We start from the raw sequence: 24,431 nt of genomic DNA on the forward strand, positions 1-24,431 counted from the left end.
AGATAATGTTGTAACACCAAAGAACTTCAGGTGTTATTAGGGCAGTTACAAGGAGTAAACATTCAGAAGGCAAGTGAGATGAATATGATGGGATGATATAAAAAATTAAATTAAAGCATGACAAAGAGGAATGAATTGAAAGGAGGGAGAAGAGATAGACAAAAAGGAACAAATTATTGTACATAAAGGAGGCATGAAAGAGCATTCACAATGGAGAGGGAGGTGGGGTACACGTGAACCTTACTCTCATCAGAACTGGCTCAATGAAAGAAGTACATGCACAATCAATTGGGTATAGAGAAAGTTATCTTATTCATCAGGAAAATAGGAGAAGACGATGAGAGAAGCAGGGTGGGGCTGATAGAAAAGAGGGGGATAGAGGTCAAACACTAAATAGGGATAAATAGGATGGAAAGTAATAAACAATAAACATAATGGTGCAAAAAATTTTTACGAGTCTCTCTAATAAAGGCCTCATTTCTCAAATACATAGCAAAATTGAATATATAAGAATATAAGTCATTACCCAATTGATAAATGATCAAAGGATATGAACAGGCAGTTCTCAGAAAGAAGCAATTAAATCTCTCTGTAGTCTAGCAAAAAAAATGCTCTAAATCACTATTACTTAGAGAAATGCAAATTAAAACAAATCTGAGATACTACCCCACACCTATCAGATTGGCTATTATGATAAAAAAGGAAAATGAAAAAACTTGGGAGGGGATATTGGAAAGCTGGGATAAGGCTGAATTGCTGGAAGAGTTGTGAACTGATTCAGCCATTCTGGGGAGCAATTCAGATCTATGCCCCACAGTATAAAAAAAACTGTAAATACCCTTTGTCTCAGCAATACCATTTACTAAGTTTTAATACCAAAGAGATTTTTTTTGTAATGGGAGGGAGGAAACCCCCTAAGTACAAAAATATTTAAAGTACCTCTTTTCCAAAAATTTGGAAAGTGAAGGGATGTCCATTAATTGAGTGATGGCTGAATGTTACAATATATGACTGTAATGAAATATTAATGTGCTGTAAAAACTGACAAGCAGATGTGTGAAATAAGCAAAACCAGAACATTGTACATACTATCAGCAATATTATATAATGAACTGTGAAAAATAGCTATTCTCAACAATAAAGTGATCCAAAACTACCCAAAAGGACTCATGATAAAAAAAAAAGGGCATTTGCTTCTAGAGAAAAGTACTGAATCTGAATCTAGATCAAAGCATTTTCTTAATTTTCTTCTATTTGAGTTTCCTTCCATAAAAAAATTAATTTGGAAAATTGTTTTACATGATTGTACATGTAAAGGAGGTGGGGAATTAGGGAGAGGAAGGGAGGGAGAGAAGGAATTTGAGACTCAATATTCTTTGAAAAATGTTGGAATCTATTTTTACATGTAATTGGGGAAATTAAAATTTAAAAAACTCAACTATTTTAGAATGGTTTCTCTAGTCTTCTGCATATTGTGTTGATTTAAGCATATATACATGTATATGCCATATATGTGTGTACATATGTGAATATAAAGCAAAGACTTTGAAAGAGAAGAGGACACCTAAGGGGGAAAAAACTCAGACTTTATTACTGCCCCCTACATAACAACCAAGAGAATATCATAACTACTGACCCATATACTTAATTTCTCATCTCTACCAAAAACCATATAAAGAATCATTTATGCACTTATTAAGGGCATGATGAATTAAAGGTATTGATGAATATATAAGAAAACAGGCGTCTTTTTACAAACGATATAAAATAACTTATTGATACTTTCATAACCTACATTTCCTAATATATCCCTTTCTGAAGTACTCAAAACCCATAGTCCCCCACCTCTATAAAGAAAATAAATCTCATCTCTAGGAGTTAGGGTTTGTCATTTTAATTTTTCCCCAGAACTCATTTGTAATTGTTTTGTTATTTCCATTCACATTGTTGTAGTCATGTATAATGTTCTAATTATTAATTTTGTTCCACTTCTGGTTTTATTTACTTCACTTTGTATCAGTTTATATAAATCTCACCATCTCTCTCTAATCATCATCACCATCATTTCTGTAGCATTTTAATTCCCTTAAAATCATGTTTTTGTTGCTGTTATTTTTTAAGGTTGATCCAATTCTTTTATGACCCCATTTGGGGTTTTCTTGGCAAAGACACGTTTGCCATTTCCTTATCCAGCTCATTTTACAGATAAAGAAACTGAGGTAAAAAGGGTTATGTTACTTGCCTATGGTCACACAAGTAGTAAGTGTCTGAGGCCGGATTTAAACTCACTAATCTTCCTGACTCCAGGTTCTGCACTCTATACCACCTAGCCACTCTCAGAATCATGTTTATTGAGTCATTCCCCGATCAGTGGGGAATTACTTTGTTTCCATTTCTCTGCTACTATAAAAAGTACTGCTTACAAATACTTGGCTTATATATGGCCTTTATTTTTAATCACTGATCTACTTCATTATGTCTAGCTATGGGAATCACAGAATGGCAGCTAAAAAGGAACTCAATGAACACTCAGTCCATCCCACACCTGAAAGGAATCCCTTCTCTGAGAGGTCTGAAAAAGTATTTGTCCAGTCTCTGCTTCAAAGTCTCCAATAAGGGGAAACCAACTTGAGATAATAAATTCTACTTTGGGATAAAATTTTTAGGAAATTTTTCTTAAGATTAATTCTTCTCTCCCTTCCAGAATAGTATATCCAGTTCCTTCAACCAATCTTCATGACACAGACTCAAGATCTTTCACTAATATTGGCTGCATTCCTCCAGATACCCTCCAAGGTTATCAACATCTTTTTTTTTTATTTTTTTTTTTTTATTTTAAACCCTTAACTTCTGTGTATTGACTTATAGGTGGAAGAGTGGTAAGGGTAGGCAATGGGGGTCAAGTGACTTGCCCAGGGTCACACAGCTGGGAAGTGTCTGAGGCCGGATTTGAACCTAGGACCTCCCGTCTCTAGGCCTGGCTCTCAATCCACTGAGCTACTCAGCTGCCCCTCAACATCTTTTTTTAACCTGATACCTGGAACTGAACACAGTACTCCAAATGTATCTAGGGCAGAGCACAGAAGAATTAGCACTACTTTATTTCTGTAAATTATACCTCTTTTAATATATAGTATAAGACTACATTAGCTTTTTTGGTTGCCACATCATGCTAATGACTGATATTAAGTTTATAGTCTACTAAAACTTCCAGGTATATGTTACAAACAAATTACACTGTAGTCTCCCACAACTTGAAAAGTTTTTGAAACTAATTCTAAGAGTTTACGAATTCTGCTAAATTTCACCTGTATTCTAATAGATAATAATATTTAGCCCAATGTCTAGTTCTTTCTGCACTATGACTCATCCAGTATGTTAACCAATTCTCCCATCCTGGGACATTTTGTCAATTTAATGAGTATGTCATATATGCTTTTATACAAGTTATGGAAAAAATATTTTAAATAAGCATTAGACTAAGCACAGAACCCTTTCTGATATTTACTACCTATGTTAGTGAATTAACAAACATTTATTCTTAACTGAAAACACATCATATGCCAATTACAGTGCTGAGCACTGAGGATACAAAGAAAGGGAAAAATAAGGTTCTTGTCTCCATGGAATTCTATTTTAATGGAGGGAGAAACAACCAGCAACCTATATACCTACAAGATACAAGTTTATACAGAAATCTCAGATGGGAGGCACTAAACCTGTGTTAGCAAAGCTATAACATGCATGCCAGAGGGAGCTGCTCCCTCCCCCTCTCCATATGTACCTAAGGACATTTCTCACAAGGCCCACCTCTCTGCCTAGCAGGCCAATGGAAGCACTTCCTCCTTCCCCTGTCCTAAGGCAGGGGACTCACATGCTATGTGAGGGTTGCAGTTTGAGCCCTTGGTCTCCAAAAGGTTCATCATCACTGCACCAAACTACTGAAAAGGGAAGCAAGGACTGGCACAGACCAGGAAAGGCCTTTTGCATTAGGCGGGATCTGAGTCTTAAAAGCAGTCAGAGAAGTCAAGAGACAGAGGTGAGGAGGGGGAACACTCGAGATATGAGAGAGCCAGTAAAAAGGGCAGAGAGTCAGGAGATGGAATGTCCTTTGTGATGAAAAGCAAGAGTAATGCCACTGGATTATAGAGCATACATAATGCTGTAGAGTAAGAAAATGGAACGCAGCTAGTGGGGAGGCTAAAAGGGCTAGGTGAAGGCATTTAGAAGCCAAATAATTTTATATTTGTTCCTTAAGATAACAAGGTATCACCAGTTTTTTTGAGTAGGTAGGTAATACGGTCAATCACAACTGCACTTTAAGAAAATGACAACGAAGTATGGAGAAGTAACCTGGAGAAGATGGCAAGATATGAACAAGAGATTTGCCTGGGCAAGGAGCACCATCTCTTCGTGTGACACAACAGTGAAAGGGAAGATAAAGAGCAAAGATGATCAAATAATGTGAGATAAAAAGAGATATTAGTAAGGTTTCTCCCTGTGTCTTGGCAAGTCACTTAACATCCCTGAATCTCAGTTACCTCATAGATAAAAAAGGAAAAGTTGAACTTGATGGTCTCTAAGGTCCTGTCTGGCTCTACATCTATGATCTTATTATCCCTCAGGTACTCTCTTAGACACTTTCTGCCATGCTGACATTGAACTGTGAACAACTTCTCTTAGAGCATGGCCACTCAAATAGTTCCATTTTTTCAGGTCAACATCTCTCCATTTTCCCCACAAGAATATAAAACTACTAAGTGCTTTGCTAAAAATCTAGGTAAACAGTATTTACAGAATTTCCCTTATCTACCTGTCTAGTATTTGTCCAAAAAAAGAAAAAGTAGGTATGACCTACTCTTGGCATGACCTGTTATGGATGAAGCCATACTGACTCCTTGTAATTACCATTTCCCTTGCTAGTGAAATGTTTAAGTTTTTCCTTATATGCTTCTCTGTAACTTGCACCCAGTAGTTCTATCCCAGGGGTCACAAAGAATAACTTTAATCATTCTTTTATATAACAAACTTAAAGACAGATATGACACCCCAATCTTCTCTTCTGCTGGCAAAATAGCCCAGGTTTCTCAAACCAATTCTCATATGAAATTATCATTATGAAAAGTCTCTTCTTTACTATTCAAAGACCTCTGATCTCTATGTGGATAGTACTTCCTCCAAAGAGGGATATATGTTAAAAAAAAAAAAAAGTATCTTCTGATGACAAAGACTGGTAAGAATAAATAAAATCTCCAAAAATGGCTAAGTTTTCAGATAACAGATAAACATTCTATTGTAAGACCTTGCATTCAATTAAGACAGCCTTCAAAAACCAAGGAGTACTCCCATACCATAATAGTTGTCAGTGAAGGATCATAATAGAAGCTAAAGGAAATATGAGGTAGTTGGTAGCACAGTTGATAGGTCACTGGACCTCAAGTCAGGAAGACCCGAGTTCAAATCTGACCTCAGACGCTAGTTATGTGAAAGCTGGACTACTCTCCTAACCTGTTCCCTTAACTAAAATGCAAAAAAAAAAAAAAAAAAACCTACTTTGCTGAGTTATGAGGACCAAATGAGATATCAACAAAATGTGCTTAGGACAGTGCCTGTCAGATTAGGAGCTATAGACATGCTTATTTTTTTTCCTTTTGTGAGGTTTGAAAATAAGTGCTCTGCTAACAATTTTTTAACACATACTGATTACCAAATTTCAGATTAGTGATGAAGTAGGGAAACTAAACTAACCAAGACTGAAATGCCAAAATAGCAACTCAAACTCATAAAAGTATTTAAATCCCAACTTTACATAGGAAGCCAGATAGAAGCAGTAGTAACCATAAAGACACAATAATGTTCAAGTAATAGTCAAAGTGAGGCAGCTAGGTGACACAGTGGATAGGGCACTGGGCCTGAAATCAAAAAGACAAGAGTTGAAATTTGAACTCACTAGCTGTGTGACACTGGTCACGTTACTTAACTCAGGCATAAACTGGAGAAGAAACTGGCAAGTAATTCCAGTATCTTTGCCAAGAAAATATCATGGACAGTTGGTCCATGTGGTCATGAAGAGTAAAAACTGACTGAAGAACTGAACAGCAACAACACAATGTAAGGGCTCCAAAGCTATGAAGATGACATTAGAAGAAAGTAAGACTGGACAGAAAAGAAAGAAAAAAACAACCAGTTAAGGAACATCACAACAAGGCTAAGTAAAAAGGAAGAAAAAAAAATTAAAGTCACTAGAACTGAAAAATAAAAGTCTTTTATCAGTCCTACAGTTTTGTTCAGTTGCAAAACCTAGATTATAAGCTTTTTGAGGGAAGGGACTGTGTCCTGTATTTACTTCTCCATAACATCAAGCATAGTGCTTAACACATAAGTTAACATTTAAACTCTGATTGATGATGATAAAGATCCCAAAATGCTCAGGGGGAAAAAAATTTTACATGAGATTTGTATGCATCTCCAAAAAATGTAACCAAAATTTGTAAAATTAAAGCATGTGCACACACACACATATATATATGTTATAGAGTTCTTTGGCAAAATAGTTGTTTTCAAGGTCAGAAAGAATTTTTTTTTAATTAATCAGATGGAATGTTTCAGTTTTTAAAGTTTAAGTATACATACAAAGAGAATTTTAAAAAGAGATCTCAAAACATATAGAATTATCTAGGCAGAATGTTTAAAAAGTGAAATAAGTCACTTTTTTTCCTGAAAACACATACAAAAAACTTAGAGCAGAAAGAAAATGAATCCTAAAGTTCTGGGCATCAAACAAGCAAAAAAAATCACCTGAGGTTCTAAACTACTTAAAAATTTTTCTCTATAAAAAATGTGGTAAAAGATTTTTAAAATATTTTAAAAACAATATTGTTGTAGTACTCAGATTCAAATTTTCTATTAGATGTAAAGCTGAAATGGAATCCCAAAGCATAAGCACACTACTGAAAGGCTTGAGTTATATTTGTCATTATGATATCATTATATGGTTTTTACAAAATAATTTTTAAAAACATAGTCCAAGTGCAAAGTTCTTTTGTCTAACATTTCATTCCCAAAGTAGATTTACAATGCATATTCTATTTGATCATAAGGATAAGATGGCTATGAAACAAAGTAATAGAACTTAACCATCCCCAACCTGTTAGCTTCCCCACTACAATGCACCCCTTCAAATGCACTAAGAATTTCTAAGCAATGAATGAGAAAATTGGAAAATACGATTCAGATTAAAAATAGACACCAGAGACTTGTACATCACTCAAAAATGCATGTCTCTGTGTGTATTTGTGTATTTCATTACTCTAGAGAAATCCAGGTAAGGAATTCCCTCTATAAATGCAGACTGGCAATTGTGATGCCAGCTTGAAATTTTAGACACTTCCCTGGAGCACTGAATGATTTAAATAACTCGTTCAGGGTCACACAACCAAAGACTTGGACCTAAGTTTCCTTGATTCCAAGGCTGGCTTTCTAGAGTCATAAGGCACTGGACACAGTGAGCTATGGCTCCCACAAAAAATAAAATTGATTAGAAATGACTAATTTCTATTTTGAGAATTATACTAGAATCAGCTATATCATATGCACTCAATACTATCAACTAATTTAAACAAAGCTTAAAATTAGTAGGACTAAAATGAGATAGGATCAAAAATGAAATAGGTTAGATCTGAACTATTCAAATTGGTCAACAAAGGAAAAAGGAAATGAAAAATATGCCAATCTTGATTTTCACCGTGTCCTGAGTTAAAATTTAATTGAAAAGTCTTAAGAACCAAGATGTCAGTCTTGCCAGGAAACAAATTATCTTTTTTTGTCAGAGAGAAAGATGACTGCCAAAGGCAATGTCTATTTAGAATACAAACTCATTCATAAATATCTACATACTGGAAGTTAATAACCAACATCACCTCATAAAAGATCAGTGAAAGCAAAGAAAAGTAGAAGGAAGAGGGTAGGGTATTAATTTTTTTTTAAACCCTTACCTTCCGTCTTGGAGTCAATACTGTGTATTGGCTCCAAGGCAGAAGAGTGGTAAGGGTAGGCAATGGGGGTCAAGTGACTTGCCAGGGTCACACAGCTGGGAAGTGTCTGAGGCCAGATTTGAACCTAGGACCTCCTGTCTCTAGGCCTGGCTCTCAATCCATTGAGCTACCCAGCTGCCCCTGGTAGAGTATTAATTTCAAGTGAACCAGATATAATATCCTAAACACATTTTAACATGAAAGTTTTAAAAATGAGAAGTAAAATGGGACAGATTTGTCAACATTTCAGTAACACTTTTCATCCAAAAGCCTTTGGACTCTTCACATTTAATTCCCAACCGTCATATAAAGAAATAGAAATGGCATAAAAAATAAGAGCAGTTTTGTTCTCTCTATATGTTCTCTCTAACAGTTCTCTCATATGTTCTCTCTAACAGTTCAGATTGCAACCTCTCTAGACCTACTCTGCTATGCTGTGTTTCTACTGACTATGCTGGATACCATCCTTGCTTTTCCTGATATCTTGATGGCAGTGTTGCATAAAGGGTGCCCACCTGTTAGTTTGCTCTAGCCACATTACCAGTCAGAACATCTTTTCTTCCTATCATGCATTTTTCCAATGTTTTACTCTTTTTAGGAGTTCCACATGGCAGCTTGCTAGTACCTACTTTGTGTTTCTTCTTTCTCCTTTTGTGATATTCATTTTAAGTTCTTTGAATAGTATTAATTTCACATATCACTGTCATATGATAATGTGAAATAATCTTTTTTATAAAGATATGCTTTCCTTCTTTATTCTCTCTGCATCTGTCATGAGATTAAAGTTTCCAGATGCAACTAAGACCAAAATAGAAACTTAGGGAAAAAATATTTCTGTATCAAATACCTTTGAAAAGGAAAATACTATTAAAAGAAATCTAAGCCAAAAGCAATTCCCCAATAAGCGGTCAACAGATCTGAACAAAGTTCTCAAAGAATTACAAATTATTAACAAAGAAGAATGTCTAAGATCAGTAAGAAAGGAAATTCAATCAAAATGGCTTTGAAATTTCATTTCACATCCAGAAAACTGGCAAAGTTAACAAATGTTGGATGCTGTGAACTGGTCTAATCTTTCTGGAATAGAATTTGGAATTACTCAGACAATAACTAAAATATCTATATACTTTTGCCCAAAGAGTCCACTACTGAGGTATATACTTCAAAGGAGATCAAAGACAAAAAGAAAGGTCCTACATGCACCAAACAGTGTAGCAGCACAATTTATTTTTTTTTGGTAGCAAAGAACTAGAAATAAGGTATATGCCCATAAATTGGGAAATAGCTAGACAGGTTGTAGTATATGCTTATAATTAAAAAAATACTCTTTAAAATGTATGATGAATGTGGAGAAATTTCTGACAGCTTATACAAATGGTACAAAGTGAAATAAAAAGAACCAGAGAAATAACACACATAATGACCAGACCAATATAAACTGAAAGTATAACAAAAATAAAAAAACAATTAAAACAGAAGGTTAAACTTGACCCCAAAGAAGAAATATGAGATGGCACCTCCCTCCCTTCTTTACAGAGGGAAGATTGAGGGAAGGATATGGATATAGAACTTCAAACACAATGAAAGTTTTCTGTTGTGTTAATTTTTACAGTTGAGCTTTTTCCCCTTTTTTATTACTTGTTATATGCAATGGCTCATTTCATTTTGTATTTTCTTTGTTTCATGGGCTTCCATATCTAAATATTTCAATACCAAGTGGCCAAATGAGGCTCTTTGTAATTAGCTCATCTGGTCCTCAGAAAGCAGCCTTTGTCTGTTGTCTGAGCAAAGCTAAGTAAACAATAACTAAATCTTTGCTATAGGTGACCCAATTATAAAAGCAATAATGATTTTGCTTTACAAACTTCCTCAGTAAAGAAAAATTTAAAGGAAGCAAAATGCCACAAGAATGAAACATGGAACATATCAGATAATGACAATACTCCACACAAAAGGGAAAGATAATGACTGTTCTATATACCTGGTTTTTCACCTATATAAAATCTCTGAAAATGATTGGCATGATATAACATAAGGGGTACCTCAAAGATAAAGAGATTGTAAGGGCAGGCTTTTACAAAGATTCACTATAATAAATCATATCTTTATAGCCACAATTGGCAGAGGCACATTATATGTTCCACTGCAGGACTCAGTAAAGCAAAAACATACTTCTGAACTCTTCATCAGAGGATTCTGTCATCTTTATATTAAAATGCAAGATGCCTTTGTAACCATAGAGATACACATTCATCTCTCTTCTGAACTCATCTTACATTATCAGTTTCTCTACCCTAAGTCTCCTAGAAATCTCAAACATGTCCAAACCAGAACTCATCTCTCCCAAAACTAAACCACTCTTTCCCCCAACCTTTCTAGTTCATCATTTTTTTTCAGTTAATTATCTAGATATGTAACCTTGTAATTATTCTCCACTCTTCACTCTCATCAGCTTCCTCTACTCCTATATCTAGTCAGTTGTTAAATATCATCAATTCTATTTTCTTAACATATCTTGTACACGGTCCTTTTTCTCTATTCACTTGGCCACTATCATACTTCAGGTGCTAATCATCTCTCCTAAACCTGTGCAGAAACATCCTAATTGGTTTCCCTACCACAAAGTCTCTCCTCTCTACACAGCTCAAGTCTGCCAAGTTACTTGTTATGTTCACAAAGTTTCAGCAGCTCCCTACTGCTTTCAGAGAAAATCAAAACCCATCTGTTTAATATTTAAAGCACTTCAGCTTGATTCCAATATATTTTTCCAGACTGATCTTATACTATTGCCTACTCTACATTCCATAAAAAACATCCTATTTATTGCCCTTAACAAAGGACATTCCATCTCCTGCTGCCATACCTTTGCATAGGTTGTCCCCAAAGAATGAATTGTTTTCCTTCTTCTTCTGCCTCTTAGAATATCTAGCTAACTGCAATGCCCAGATCAGATCCTACTTCCTATATATAGCTGTTACTGATTATCCAAGTCGTCTACATTTTCCCCACCCAACTCCAATTTTTTTTTTACATTGATACTGCATAATCTGAATTTAGAGAGACACTATCATTTTGTTTTCTGACAAGGAAGCTGGGCCTCAAATCATGCCTCTGACACACACAACTATGTGACCCTGGGCAACTTAATGTTTTGGTGCCATACACAGCTAAGCTATAGAGAAGGTGTCCAACTATAATGGTAGCGGAAGGTCCCTACATCAATGAAACCACAGGTCTAGACTATACACCAGTATCCTTATTCCATATTTTGTATTTATCTCATAACATACATATATCTCACAGCCCACATTCCCAAAAGATAAAATTCCTTGAGGTCAGGTACAGTTTCATTTTTGACTTTGTACAGCAAGAATTCAGCTCAGCTCAGCGCCTTGAACTGACAAAATGCTTGCTGACCTGAACAGAGTTCACTCAACAGAATAACTCTGGTTATTCTTATCAAGCAAGGCATTAAACACAGAAGAATATGCATCTGCCGAAGATTCTTATAATCATCATGAATTGTACAAGTTAAGACCCAAGTGAAAGAGATTCCCTAAAAATTGATATGGTCCACCAAGTCCATCTGTTTACAAATATTTAATTACACCAAGTCTCAGAAATCATAATTATTCCAAAGAAATAGGCTTAACAATCCATATAAAAAACCACCAAAGACCGCTTATTATCCCAATTATTACAGCAGCTCAGTGATCCATCCATAAATATATTTACTTGGGACAGTCACTGTGGACATAAAGATTGGGGTCAGAATCAAAGACAGAGATAGAGTACTTTTAGGAAATTGTATAGTGATATTCCTCAGATCAAGTTATAAAAGGCTATGAAAGCTTACAAATTAAAAAATATAACTTGTCAACAATCTGAAAAGTATTCAAAATTGCTAATAAAATAAATTCTAATTTTAAAAACTCCTGAAGGAGATTTAAAAATCTAACATTTATAAAATTAGCAAAAATGGGGAAACTTACTGTTTTAGGAATTATGAGAAGACAGGAATGCTTATTCATTGCTTGTTTGGTAGTAAACTTTAATAATAACCTGAAAATATATTATATGCCCAATAAGCAGGGAATGACTAATCAAGGAGATATGAGAGCAAAGGATTATCACTGAACTGTAAGTAGTAATGTACATAAAGAATTCAGAAAAAGATGGAAGTAACTGTATAAAGTAGCATAGAATGAAGAAAGCTAAGTCAAAAGAACAATATATAAAATAACTACACCATGAAAGTCAGCAATAAGCCATCGAAAGTCAAGTCATATGAAATGCACTTCAGTAACAGACAGACAAAGCATTCATCTTCCTGTAGGCTAGCAATGCTAAATTCTATAAATGCTTTCATTAAGATGGGGAGCAAGTTTCAAAAATTTGTAGGTGAATAGCTCGTCCAGAACTTCAGGGTGCATTTGTAGCTATAAACAATGTTATAAAAGTTTAAAATGAATATGCTCAAACCAATTCAGGAGCATCTATTCCGCATGAACTGAAAAAGAAGAGGTTCTGAGGCTTAGTGGAAAAAATCTTAAGACAAGAAAACCTGGGTTCAAATCCTACCCCTAAAACTCAGTAGCTATGTGAACACAGGCAGGTCACATCACTGCTTTAAAATGCAAGCAATCATCTAAGACTCAGTTATCCTTCCAATAATAAAAGTGTTTTGCTGGAACTTTTGTTTAAAAAAAAAAAAAAAAAAGACCTTCTGAGTTATCTAGCAATATAATTTTGGGGTTGTTTTTTTTCTGTGAATTCTTTGGGTTCTTTTAGGTTTAGATAGGAAATGACTGTCACAGAAAAACTAATATTTTTAAAATTTTCCCACAAGGTGATGTATACTTTCTTGTAAGATACTTTTATGTACTAAAGTATACGAGATACTCAAAATTCGGAAGAATGACCTTAATAACATTCACAAATCTGACGAACTAAATAAAATGTCTTTAAGACTGCCAGAAGTACTCAGTAAAAGTTCCAAGTAATTTTTGAAAATTAGTGTCTCAATTTAATATACTATTAAGTAAGCTGTTTTTTAAGAAAACTGTTATTGTTAAAAGATACCTCAATAACGGGGAAGGGAAATAAAAATATTTTTTTTAATTTTAGTTTAGAAGTTAAAAGAACTATGCTTAGGATATCTCTATCAGACGCTGATTGCACAGAGGCAAAGAAACAATTGTACTTACAGAAGTGTCCAGCAACCTCCCTCATCTTCAGAGCAGGATTAATTTCATCCCAGACTTAAGTAATCTTGGGCAGTTCCAATATACACGGAGATGACCTGACAAACTATAACAGTAGACCTGAACCCTTAAATTAATGCTGAATCTACACCAACATTGGTATAAACCAATTTAGCCCTCTCCTCATCTGTCCCTTGAACTGGCTTGGAACCAGATCGGTCTCCAAATAGGTCATTTTTTTGAAATTGTTATATACTATCATAATCAATGTTAAAGCAGTACAAAATGATCCAATGTTTAGTGATATAAGTTCCCAAATGATATAGGTAAAAAAAAAAGCAGGTAGGTAGATCTGATTCCAAAAATTTAAATTTAAAAAGAAAATCAGCAATTCACATATGGAATGAATAATACAAAATATCCCAATTGTAGATAACAGGCTACTACATTAAAATAATAATTTAACTCGTGATAACTAGGCAGGCAACAGAATTATCACTGTTTAGTAAAAAAATTGTTACTAAAATAAAATTAATAATGTGGCCACTATATTTTTAACTGTCATGTGTATTCCAAAGAAAAGGCAATTCCTGAACCATTTTTTTGAGCCTAATTGTAAAGAGGAAAGATTTATTTAGGGTCTTGTGTATTAAACCTAACAGGCACTGGCTAAGATGGGGAGCCAAAAACAAAACCAAAAAAACCCTGCCTTCAAGATGCTGATATTCTGTTATTACAGACAATACAAAAGAAGCATAGGCCCAAAGGCTCACAGATGACTGAGGCTCTGGGAGGATAAAACGAGTTGCCTAAAATCATACTGCTATTAAGTGGCTAGGCTAAAAAACAAATTCAAGTCTCCTGATTTTTGAGAGGGACTTTCCACCAATTCAATTCAACACAATTTGTTAAGCACCTCCTCTGTGGCAGGATCTGTGCTTACTGCTATCAAATTAACTCTCAAAAACGTCTGCACCACATATAAAGTTGGCTTTCTGTGGAGCTGGGGTAGACAGCACCTACCTGGTATGACAGATGCTACAGGCAACAAAGATTCCAAAAATCAGTCAAAAATGCAACACAAGGGGGGCAGCTGGGTAGCTCAGTGGATTGAGAGCCAGGCCTAGAGACGGGAGGTCCTAGGTTCAAACCCGGCCTCAGACACTTCCCAGCTGTGTGACCCTGGGCAAGTCACTTGACCCCCATTGCCTACCCTTACCACTCTTCCACCTATAAGTCAATGCACAGAAGTTAAGGGTTTAAAAAATAAAATAAAATAAAATAAAATAAAAAAAAATGCAACACAAATAAGTCAAAATTATCGCCAGAGGTTTGCTGTGCTCCTACCTTAACTCTGGTTTCCCTTTTTATTCAGTAATTCCTTTAGACTGAAAAACAACATAGCATCTCTCAGGAAAGAGACCTGTTGGAAGTGGTTAGCTTATTGTGTTAGTTAACTGTCATCTTAAAGACACAAAGCAGGGAAAACTTCAAAGTAGTAAAATTTTTGGAGAAAACGTGAAAAGGAGTAGACCAAAGACAAACTACTCTTGGTAGAATTTCCTTGATCACATGAGGGTGGTTCCCAGTAGAAAAATGAGGGAAAGTTGGGGAGACAAAGAGTCTTCTTTTAAAAAAGGTATTTTTATCATTACACAATCATTTCAAAATCCCTCCTCTGCTTAGATTAAATTCTCTCTTGAGATAAAGAAAACAATTAAATGAAAACATCCAACACTTAACCCTCTCATTTAATAGATGAAATTAAGGCCCAGCAAGGGTCTGTGACTTTCCCAGCTCATACACATAGTATGTGTCTGAGGCAAGATTTGAACCTAGGTTTTCCTGACTCAAAATACAATATCATCTAATATTGTTTCATTATCTGTTCTCTAAGACCTTTACTGAGTTTTCAGTTATTCAGACTTCCTTTTAGTGGTCTTTTCAAATACACTCTACACTGTCTACATTGTTCTTTTGGTTCTACTTATTTCACTCTGTTCCCACAAATCTTCCTAAGTTTCTCTAAATTCCTCATAGTCTTTCTTACTATGTTAACAATATTCCATTACATCCCTCCACCACTGCTTTTCTGGGTCATTCTTCAAATGAGGTTTCCTTACTTTGCTTCTATGCCTTTGCCAACACGAGGCAGGCTAATATGAATATTCTAGCATATAGTGGACTTTTGTTTCTGTTAAATTCCCTGGTATATGTTCTCTTTTTTAAACCCTCCCCTGGAAGATCTTATTTACTGCCAAGTTTTCAACTCAAAGTTGAATGCTAATGACTTGCATTTATAGCAAAGATAAAGCATTTATGCATTATAGGTAAAGTTTGAATATTTCATCAATACATGTTCAGCCCAGACCTATAATTGCTATCGTATAGGGAATTCCCAAAGAGGAAATACTTTCTACCAGTACAGATCAGCAACTGTTTTGCAAGTTTTAATCTTAAAGAGTTGCTCGTGACACTGACAAATTAAGTTGTGCAATGCCACAAAATCAGTATATGTCTGAGGTGGGAGTTCAACCTAAGACCTCTTATATCAACAATAAAGATGAAAATAATAATGCTAACATTTATAAAATCCATTAATGTTTACAAAGCACTTTACATACTTTACCTCACTTGATCCTCACAAAAAAATACTATCTATTACATACTACAGGCACTATGAGCAAGTTCATTTTGTTAATTATGGAACAGCATCAAAAGTTTTAAAGTCACACAATTAAGTATGAGATATGGGGTTCAAGTCCAGCATTTTTAAAGCATATATATTCACATACATATGTGGGTGGATATGTATATGATGAATTGAATAAAAACTCAAGAGAAATTTACAAAAAAACAAGCCAAATACTGTCCTCTTGATTTAATTCAGCCTTGTCCCAATGAACTGGATCATGCTAACATCCTGAAAGAGATGTCAAGAATTTAAGTACTATTTTCCTGCTGCTACGGATTCTGGTCAGTGTCTAAAACTCATTTGTTGGAATCTGAGTTCTTTTAAAAACCTGTTATTATGTTTTATTCCAAGGTTTACAATGAGAAGACAGTTTTCCAAAGGATGAGAACATGTATTGATATGTGTTAAAATTCCACAGCCTGTCTTTTTTCGTCTGACTCCTCCTTAAATGTGAGAAACATAGTTTTGAAAAAGCTCTTCATTTACAACATATATACTTACTCTTTTAAAGAGTGAAAGGAGTGATAGGTAAATTGTTTAAACAGATAAAAGTCAATGAAGAAGTTATACAGATAAGAAATGTGTCCTAAAAAATGATTTCTGCAAGGGTAAATTTGCTTTCCTTCTACTGCCCTTCTAATATTTATCAAATTATTCACAACTTAACTTTTAATGGTACGCAAAGTTGGTTTCTGATTAAAAAAAAAGAAAAATCATAAAAAGCTTTACTCTCATAAAATCTAAGCTTTTAAAATCATTGCATTCTAAAAGATCATTACCTCTATAAGAAATTCTACACAGCCAGTTTGTTTTGTTTTTTAATTCATTTACAGAAACATCAAGCAGTACCTACACAACAGAAGTTATTCAAATACCATTGTGAAATTTTCAGGTTTATATTTTTAAAAATCAGCATATAAATCTGTGATGGTTTTTTTTACACTTTAAATAAGAAAAACTTATGCATTACATTTTCCAATATAACCTTTTACAAAATGTTCACATGTTCAGTTTATATACATTACACTTCATAAACTAAAAATCTAAATTCCAATATACAATTAGTTCAACTGATCCATACATAATTATATATACATTTAAAAAATTACAGGCTTTCTGAAAAGTAGCAAAGAAATTTATATCAAAAAACCTCACGAACAATACAACATATATAAAATATGAGAAAGCAAAGTTAGTTAATAGGAATTTCTAAGCTAACTTGCTAGAAAAATGACATTATAAACTAAATAAAAGTTTGTGTAAACATTCCAAGTGCCCTCATACTCTACAATACACTTAAAAACATAAAAGGACAAGTGACTAGCTCATAGTTCTTATTCTATTTGTAGGTTGTTGTTTCTTAATAATACCCGTTTCTCAAACTTATAATAGCTTTTATATTGATTCAGGTTCAATGAAAGTTGGATATCAATATAAATTCATGATTTTTTCCCCAAGAGCATTGTATAATTCTCTACTGTAAAATATAAAACAAAATATTTTGAATTTCCCTCAGGATGATAAACAGTATGACTTACTATTCAGTGCTATGAAATAGCTTAAGACACTGTTTGAAAATACACATTAACTGCCTTTGGCCTTAAAGTTATGATCTACTAGCTAAATCAGACAAAAGCAAAAAAAAAAGTAAATTAGATAAAGAAAAAGAAAGTTTCAGGAATAAGAACGCAAAGTTAACAGACAAAAAGTATAAGAGTTCAGAGAGCAGATATGTTTAAAAAAAGTAATAAAATGGTGATAGTATAATAACTAAAGAAATATTTTAAAAGATATAGGAAGAGAATTTATATGGCAAAGATATTCTGCAATTCTCAGTAATTAGTATTAAGAAGCATTATCTTCCCAAAAAAAGCCAAGTAAAGGCTTTGGTTGTATACTCCAGTGAAAGAGAAATAAAACATCTATGTGAAAAATTTTAAGAAACTAAAAGTGAATATAGCAATTACTTTTTAAGTTGGTTTACTTTATGAAAATTTATCTTCCAATTCCAAAAACAAATTTTGATATGAAAATTACTGAGTAAAACTTACAATTTAACTAGAAGAACTAAAGTGAAATTATTCAACATCTCTAGACTACAAATTTATTAGTGAATAAATGACAGGTAGACTGTTTAGGACATGCACACAGTGCTATCAATATTCAGTATTACTTGAAAAATAAATACCCCTGAATACAAATAGCTGGTACATATAAATAACTAGTTCAAAACTGGATATGTTTTCTAGGGAGTTCAGAGAATGCAAAGGTTTTTCCTGAGCCACTGTGTGTGCTCTAATGTTACTACATACCTGGCTATTTATACTGGCAAGAAGAATTGTTGGAACCAAAACAACAAAGCTGTTGCTTTTAATTTATATTACAAAATACATTCCCCACAGAAACAAAATTGTAAATAGTAGATGTTTCTGGGTCCATCCACAATAACCTATTTAACCCTGTACTGTGTAGCTAAAAAAAAAAAAAATACTACTAGGACTGCAACATAATTGCTGGCAATGCATACATTGAGCTAATCAAGCTACCTTATGAATAAAATTGATGTTGTAGACTAGCCTAAGAATCTATTCACTATTTCAAACATTGTTTCAGTGGGAAAATGTGCCCACAGCCCCGTACTGATGATCTACAGAGGATTTTTTGGTATGCCAATACATTTTAAGGTTGAAAATTGTTTAATCTAAAATACAGTTTTGTGTTATCCTGCTACTCCCCAATTCCATCAAAATATTGGCTTGAGAGCTCAAAAATACTAAAATAGTTTGCCATTTTTCTAGAACTATTCAAAAGCAAAATTATTTGGGGTTCCCAAAACTGACCTCCAAAAGCCAATATACAGTTCAAAATTTAGCAGCATTATCTGTAATATCATGAATTATGAAATTCTGAAAAGCCAAATTGAACAGGCCTCAATCCAAATGCCTAATTACCTTTGCAAAGAATGTTATTCATTACATATCATAAAATGTTCAAACTATGAAAATCCTATATTTCTTCTTAAGAACAATGAAAATATAAATTCTTTTCAAGTTTTTCTACCAAAAATACTTTCAAAATCATTATTACATAAACAACTTATAAATGTTGAAACATACTCCTGAGAAATAAATTAAGTGACAGCTAAAAGAAATTATTTTATAAAAATTCTAAGGTTTATATGGAAAGTCAGCTTGTTCCTCTAATTCCAATGGTGGGCTTTTGATATTCAAACATTATTTCCAGGTAGCTGCCAGGTGAAAATACTTATTTACTTGAATTTTAAAAGTAAGCTAGCTAACATTATAGGAAATAAAGAATTGTATAGGCATTTTTACCTGCTAGAAAAGATAAGCATTAAACACTAGCCTATCTACACACTTACATAATATTATGCAATGCCAAAAATACAGACGTAAAAGTTCAAATATCCCTCTATATAGTTATGTTGATAGTGTACCGTGTTTAACCATTCAGCAGATTAAAATAACTATAAAATTTTTTCCCTCTTGAAGCATACACACACTCACTCATGAGCCTGCACAATTTCACTGATGGAGAGAAGTTCCAGGTGGTTTGTAACCCCTACACAACTTAGTAGACAAATCTTTGAGAACTTCAGTTAACTACTCATTATCTTGATGATGTTCCCCAAACTTAGTTTAGCTTCTCCTAAGATATCAGAAATACAATCTTTGTGCTTCTACTGGACATCTTTCCTATTTAACAGAACCTCCCAGACTTGGGACTTCATTGGCATAGTTCTCAAGAAAGTCAGTACTCATCTCTACACCAAAAGAAGGTCCTAGAAAAGGATATATCTTTGAAGGTTTTAAGGAACTACAAACCATCCAATCAGAATCATCACTGTTTCTTGCTATTACTAAATCCTATTATACTAAAAAGCAAAAATAAGTTTAAGTTCAAAGTGGTCTGATTTATTTTCCTCTAAGAGATGAAAAATATTTTCCTAATTATCTGACTAAAATAGCTTTAATTTGTTCTAAGTATACTAAAAACTTGCCCTGTTTGGGCAAATACATATTAGCAGAGAAAGAAAAGCCTCAATTTTGAACATTTTTAAAAGGAAAAAGTAAAACTGATTTTTAAAAAAAGGAACCTATTCTCTCCCATAAAAAAATAAGCATTAATATATCCTTTGTCTGAAAATATTCAATTAGAATAAATGCATAAACAATTAACTTGCATGACTAATATGTACATTTCAAATTTTAAAACTGGTCCCACTAACTGGTCTGTATTTTATATTTAGCAGCAAAACACTTACTTAAAAAGAACCCCAGAGTATTTTTTTAAAAGATTTGGAATTTCAGAGTTTTTAAAGTATATAATTAAACCAACACCCAGAAAAATAGTATAACTTGGAATGACAGATTCCATTCTAATGTATAACTATATTCTAGGCATACAATACCATATGTATATTACTTTTTAAATCGACTAAAGTGACAGTTCAAAATGATTGCTATATGTAATGAGCATCCTTAAGCAGAATAACAAAAACCTAACAAACTCAAAAATAAGCCTTGTAAAATACAATTATCATTCTCAAAACTGGGAAAAACTCCTAGCCAATTAAGTTTCAAATAAAATTATCTGAGATTTGATGTCAAAATAACAACTCTATACACACAATCTGTAAACATTATAGGCTCAGATGGTTAAATATGCATGTCATTAATGATTACTGAGGACGGGTAGCAAATGGTTAGTTTCAGTGCAATAATACGAATGAATTAAAGTTGTTATCAAGTCAGATACAACAATTTTTAAAATACGTAATAAAAATTAATTACAATTCCAAAGTATAAAGTGATTCTATAAAGATTTTTAAATCAGTTTAAAAGAAAAGGCTCTGCAGCAGTTGATGAATTCTCCTCTTTTACACTATTCTCTAGTAAAAGCTTTCTTTTGATTAGCCTTCACAATATCATCAGGGGACGCGGATTTGAAGTCAAATGGTGTTATTACTTTGAGAGGACCTATTTCTTTGTCCTTTACTTCTTGAACTTGTCTACTGTAAAGAAAAGTCTTATAGAGGTCAAAGTTATGTCTCTTGCAGGTTTTCGGCGGATATCGAAGACACAGTGTTGAAGCAAAAGCTGATGGTCTAGCAGCAAGGGCCTTTGTCCAAGAAAGAGAGAAAGCTGGTTTTCTAGTAATATAGCCTTTCTTGTTTTTCTTATTCTCTTTGGAGAAATTGGAAGTTTTCACTAGCTTAGAACTTGGAACTTTAGCTCCTGGTATTAAGATATTTGACTGGTTTTCTATAGGCTTTGGAAAGATCTCTGGGGTTTTTATAAGGACACTTAGATCAATATTTGAATCTACTGCAGAAGACTTTATTTCAGGTACATTCAACATAGAGGAATCTTTTATAATTTGAGATTTATCTACTTCATTAATAGATTCTGCAATTAAATCAGAAAGTGACAAATTTTCAAGGTCTCTAGTAGGAGAAGCCTTAGAAAATGCCAAGGATGACAGAGATCCTGTTAATTCTGGTATTCCAGTGGAAGACTGATACTGAGTTATTTGTGACAATGGTGTGGATCCCAAATTCATATCTGAAAAACTGGCAGAAGACTGGTTACAAAGATCAGATAAAGAAAAATATTGGTTTGGGTTATTTTCTTTGTGTTCCTGAAATAGTTCAGTGAGAGATGGATTTTCACATTTGGAAAAATGTACCCAGTCATTTTCTAAATTATGTTTCTTGGAACACTGTCGAGCTGAAAGGACACTTCCAAATAATTCTGCCTTTTTATTCTGAATGTGACTTATATTGTTATCAAGGGTCATGTTTTCTAATGTATTATTTAAGTAAAAAGAATTACCAATACTTCCCAAGTTGTTCTGTATTGGAATGTTCTGAACACTGGGTTGTAAACTACTTTCAACAGACAAAGAACTGTCAAATATTTTTGTTTGCATTAATGGTTTCAAATCTGGTCCTCCCTTGTACTCAGAATTATCTAAGGAGGGAGACTCAGATGAATCAGCTTCCAATAATTTACCATCTACACTATCTAAAATGAGACTTTCAAGGTCACTTTTAGATGAAAATTTAACTGCTGGCTGACTGTTATGAGATTCATAAAATGAATCATGTGGCATATCATTAATTAGGTCAGCTAATGACAGCTCTTTTGATGACTTACATGATTCTAGTTTCTTATCACTGTGAGGCCTGTCAAGTTTCTTTTTTTTATGAAGTAAATGGTGACTCAATATAACTGAAGAATTACAAGATAATCCATCTTTAGGTATTGAGTCACAAAACTCAAAAGGGGTGTTACTGCACCCTGAGTGATTTACTGACGAAGGAAAAAAGCTTTGAACATTATCAGTCGATACTTCAGATGAACAAAATAAGACTCCTTACCTTACAAGAGCCAGTAATTTTCAGGTAAATGGTTCCAGAAAAAAAAAGTCCCACATATGGAGAAGACAGTCACAGCAACCAAAAGAAAACATGAAATGAGGCATTTAATTATTAAATGTTTCTTTAAAGAAATGAGACATGAATAAAGAGGCTCATGGTCATTACTTAAGGAATATTCTGAAGGATACTTTCCAAGACATTTTATAACTTCCTTTTGCAAATGAAAAATTTAACAATTCAAAAACATAGCTACAGATATGGCTTACTTTGAAAACTATTTTACACAAATACTGTTTTTTTATTTTTAAATTTGTCTTATTCAGGAGCTCAGATATGTTACAAGTAAAACAATGTGACTTTCTAGGGTTGCATGCAATAAAAATTAATTCATAAAAAATTTGAATTACAGAATTTTTTTTAATTTCAGTTTTATTACTTTTGAGTATACATAGTAATTAATTACCTAAGCTAATAGCAGACTGTAAGTAGTGGTTCTTGAGATCTACTTTATCATAACCTAATTTCTGAATTAACAAATTTAAATTAATATGGTTTTAAAGATCACTGGTTACTCTAATTCAAACCTCAAAAAAAGCCAAACAAATGAAAACTCTATAAGACTCGACCCTTAAAAATATGCAGGCATCTAAGAAAATCCGCCTAAAGCTTTTGTTTTTCTTTAGCCTCAGCTAGTGATCTAAAAAAAACATTGCTGATGAGATTCGAACTGTTATGGTTCAAATCCCACAATGGTCAGTCAATTTTATCCAAATAAAAGCACTTTCATAGCCAACAACTTTGCTTTAACGTCAGACATTTTACATATATAGGACACTAGCTACAAGATAGCTCGATATGAGAATAGTCTGACACAAAAACAAAAAAAAGTTCCAAATGTACTATGTAAGTAGCATTAACCATGTATACAAATAAAAACTCAAGTTTGACTTTTTCATTACAATTTTAAACACTGATTAGATGTCAGTTCCAATTTATATATGATTTTTCAGGAAATGACAAAAAACAGCTCAGTGAAACATCTAATCCCAATTCTATTTTTGCTGTTAATTTCTACTTCCAAAAGATCTTTCTTAAAACAAGAAACTTACTAGTTTGAATTTCATTTACCCAGCCAAGATGAGAAAAAAAATCAGTAAATGAGCCCAAAAGTAGACTACTAGTATGTGAAACAGTAAGGCACCCTAGGTAATCCCCCAATTAGGTATCAAGAATTAATCAAGAATTAGGTACATACAAATCTTTATAAAATGTTAAGTTATTAAAAGCAATGATGGATTTTAATACAATTAATAGCATACCTTTTGTTGCCTTTCCCACAGAGACAGCATCCTCACTCATGGCCTGCTTTTTATCTTGATCAAGCACCATTGCTAATGCTTTCTGCACATCAAATTTGTTCTGTAGCACTGCTTCAATCAGTTTCTGATCTGAGACATCATTTCCAAGTACCTCTCTCATGTGATCAAGGCATGAATAAAGACGAGCTATAGCAAATAACAATGATCAAAAATATGTTATATAGTGTCACAAAACAGTCCTAAACTTTTAAAATTAATATCTACATTTCTATACAATAAGCATGGTTGAAATATATCATTTCCCCTTAGAGATAATTTTTTCAAACCCTTCCCCAAAAAACTGTCTTTTGGGGGGACTAAACCTGTGATATTTCAATGGTTTAAGATACTAAGCTCAAAGTAACAGAGAAACAAGTTTTGATTTTTGGGTTTTGTTTGGTTTTTTAACTTTACCTTGATCAATCCCACTAAGCTGGTGATTAGAAACAGAGTTTGTAGATTCTTTTGTATCTTCATAGTCATATTCTTCTACTGGCTCAACGAATGATGGTGGTTTGTCACGTCTTGAGTAAATAAACTGAGCAGCTATAATATAAAAAAAGCAAAATACTATAAATAAATAGTTCCTAAAAAGCTGCCTTAAATTTTCTTTCTGGGAATAAAAAGTTAAAATTAGGGATACTAATGTATCAATGACATACAGTACTATACATGAGAAGAGATGAACTAAATAAATCATCAAGAAGTCAGTTATATATAAGACAGTGTCTCATACAT

General features: G+C 33.4%; 1 protein-coding gene across 5 annotated transcripts in view; it reads right to left on the reverse strand.

Annotated features, from left to right (window-relative positions):
• HBS1L (HBS1 like translational GTPase) overlaps positions 1-24,431 on the reverse strand; it is a 135,978-nt gene that overhangs the window by 96,043 nt on the left and 15,504 nt on the right. For 3 of the 5 annotated variants that reach the window (XM_044677035.1, XM_044677038.1, XM_044677036.1), the window contains exons 3-4: positions 24,108-24,239; positions 23,655-23,840 (exon numbers count right to left, since the gene is read on the reverse strand). In XM_044677035.1, coding sequence (XP_044532970.1) covers positions 23,655-23,840; positions 24,108-24,239 — 318 coding nt within the window. Of the gene's footprint in view, positions 1-20,830; positions 22,331-23,654; positions 23,841-24,107; positions 24,240-24,431 lie in introns of those variants that run through there. The other 2 variants (XM_044677039.1, XM_044677040.1) reach the window with 2 other exon arrangements.

The sequence above is a fragment of the Gracilinanus agilis genome, chromosome 4 (genome assembly GCF_016433145.1).
Source record: "Gracilinanus agilis isolate LMUSP501 chromosome 4, AgileGrace, whole genome shotgun sequence".
Taxonomy (NCBI): domain Eukaryota; kingdom Metazoa; phylum Chordata; class Mammalia; order Didelphimorphia; family Didelphidae; genus Gracilinanus; species Gracilinanus agilis.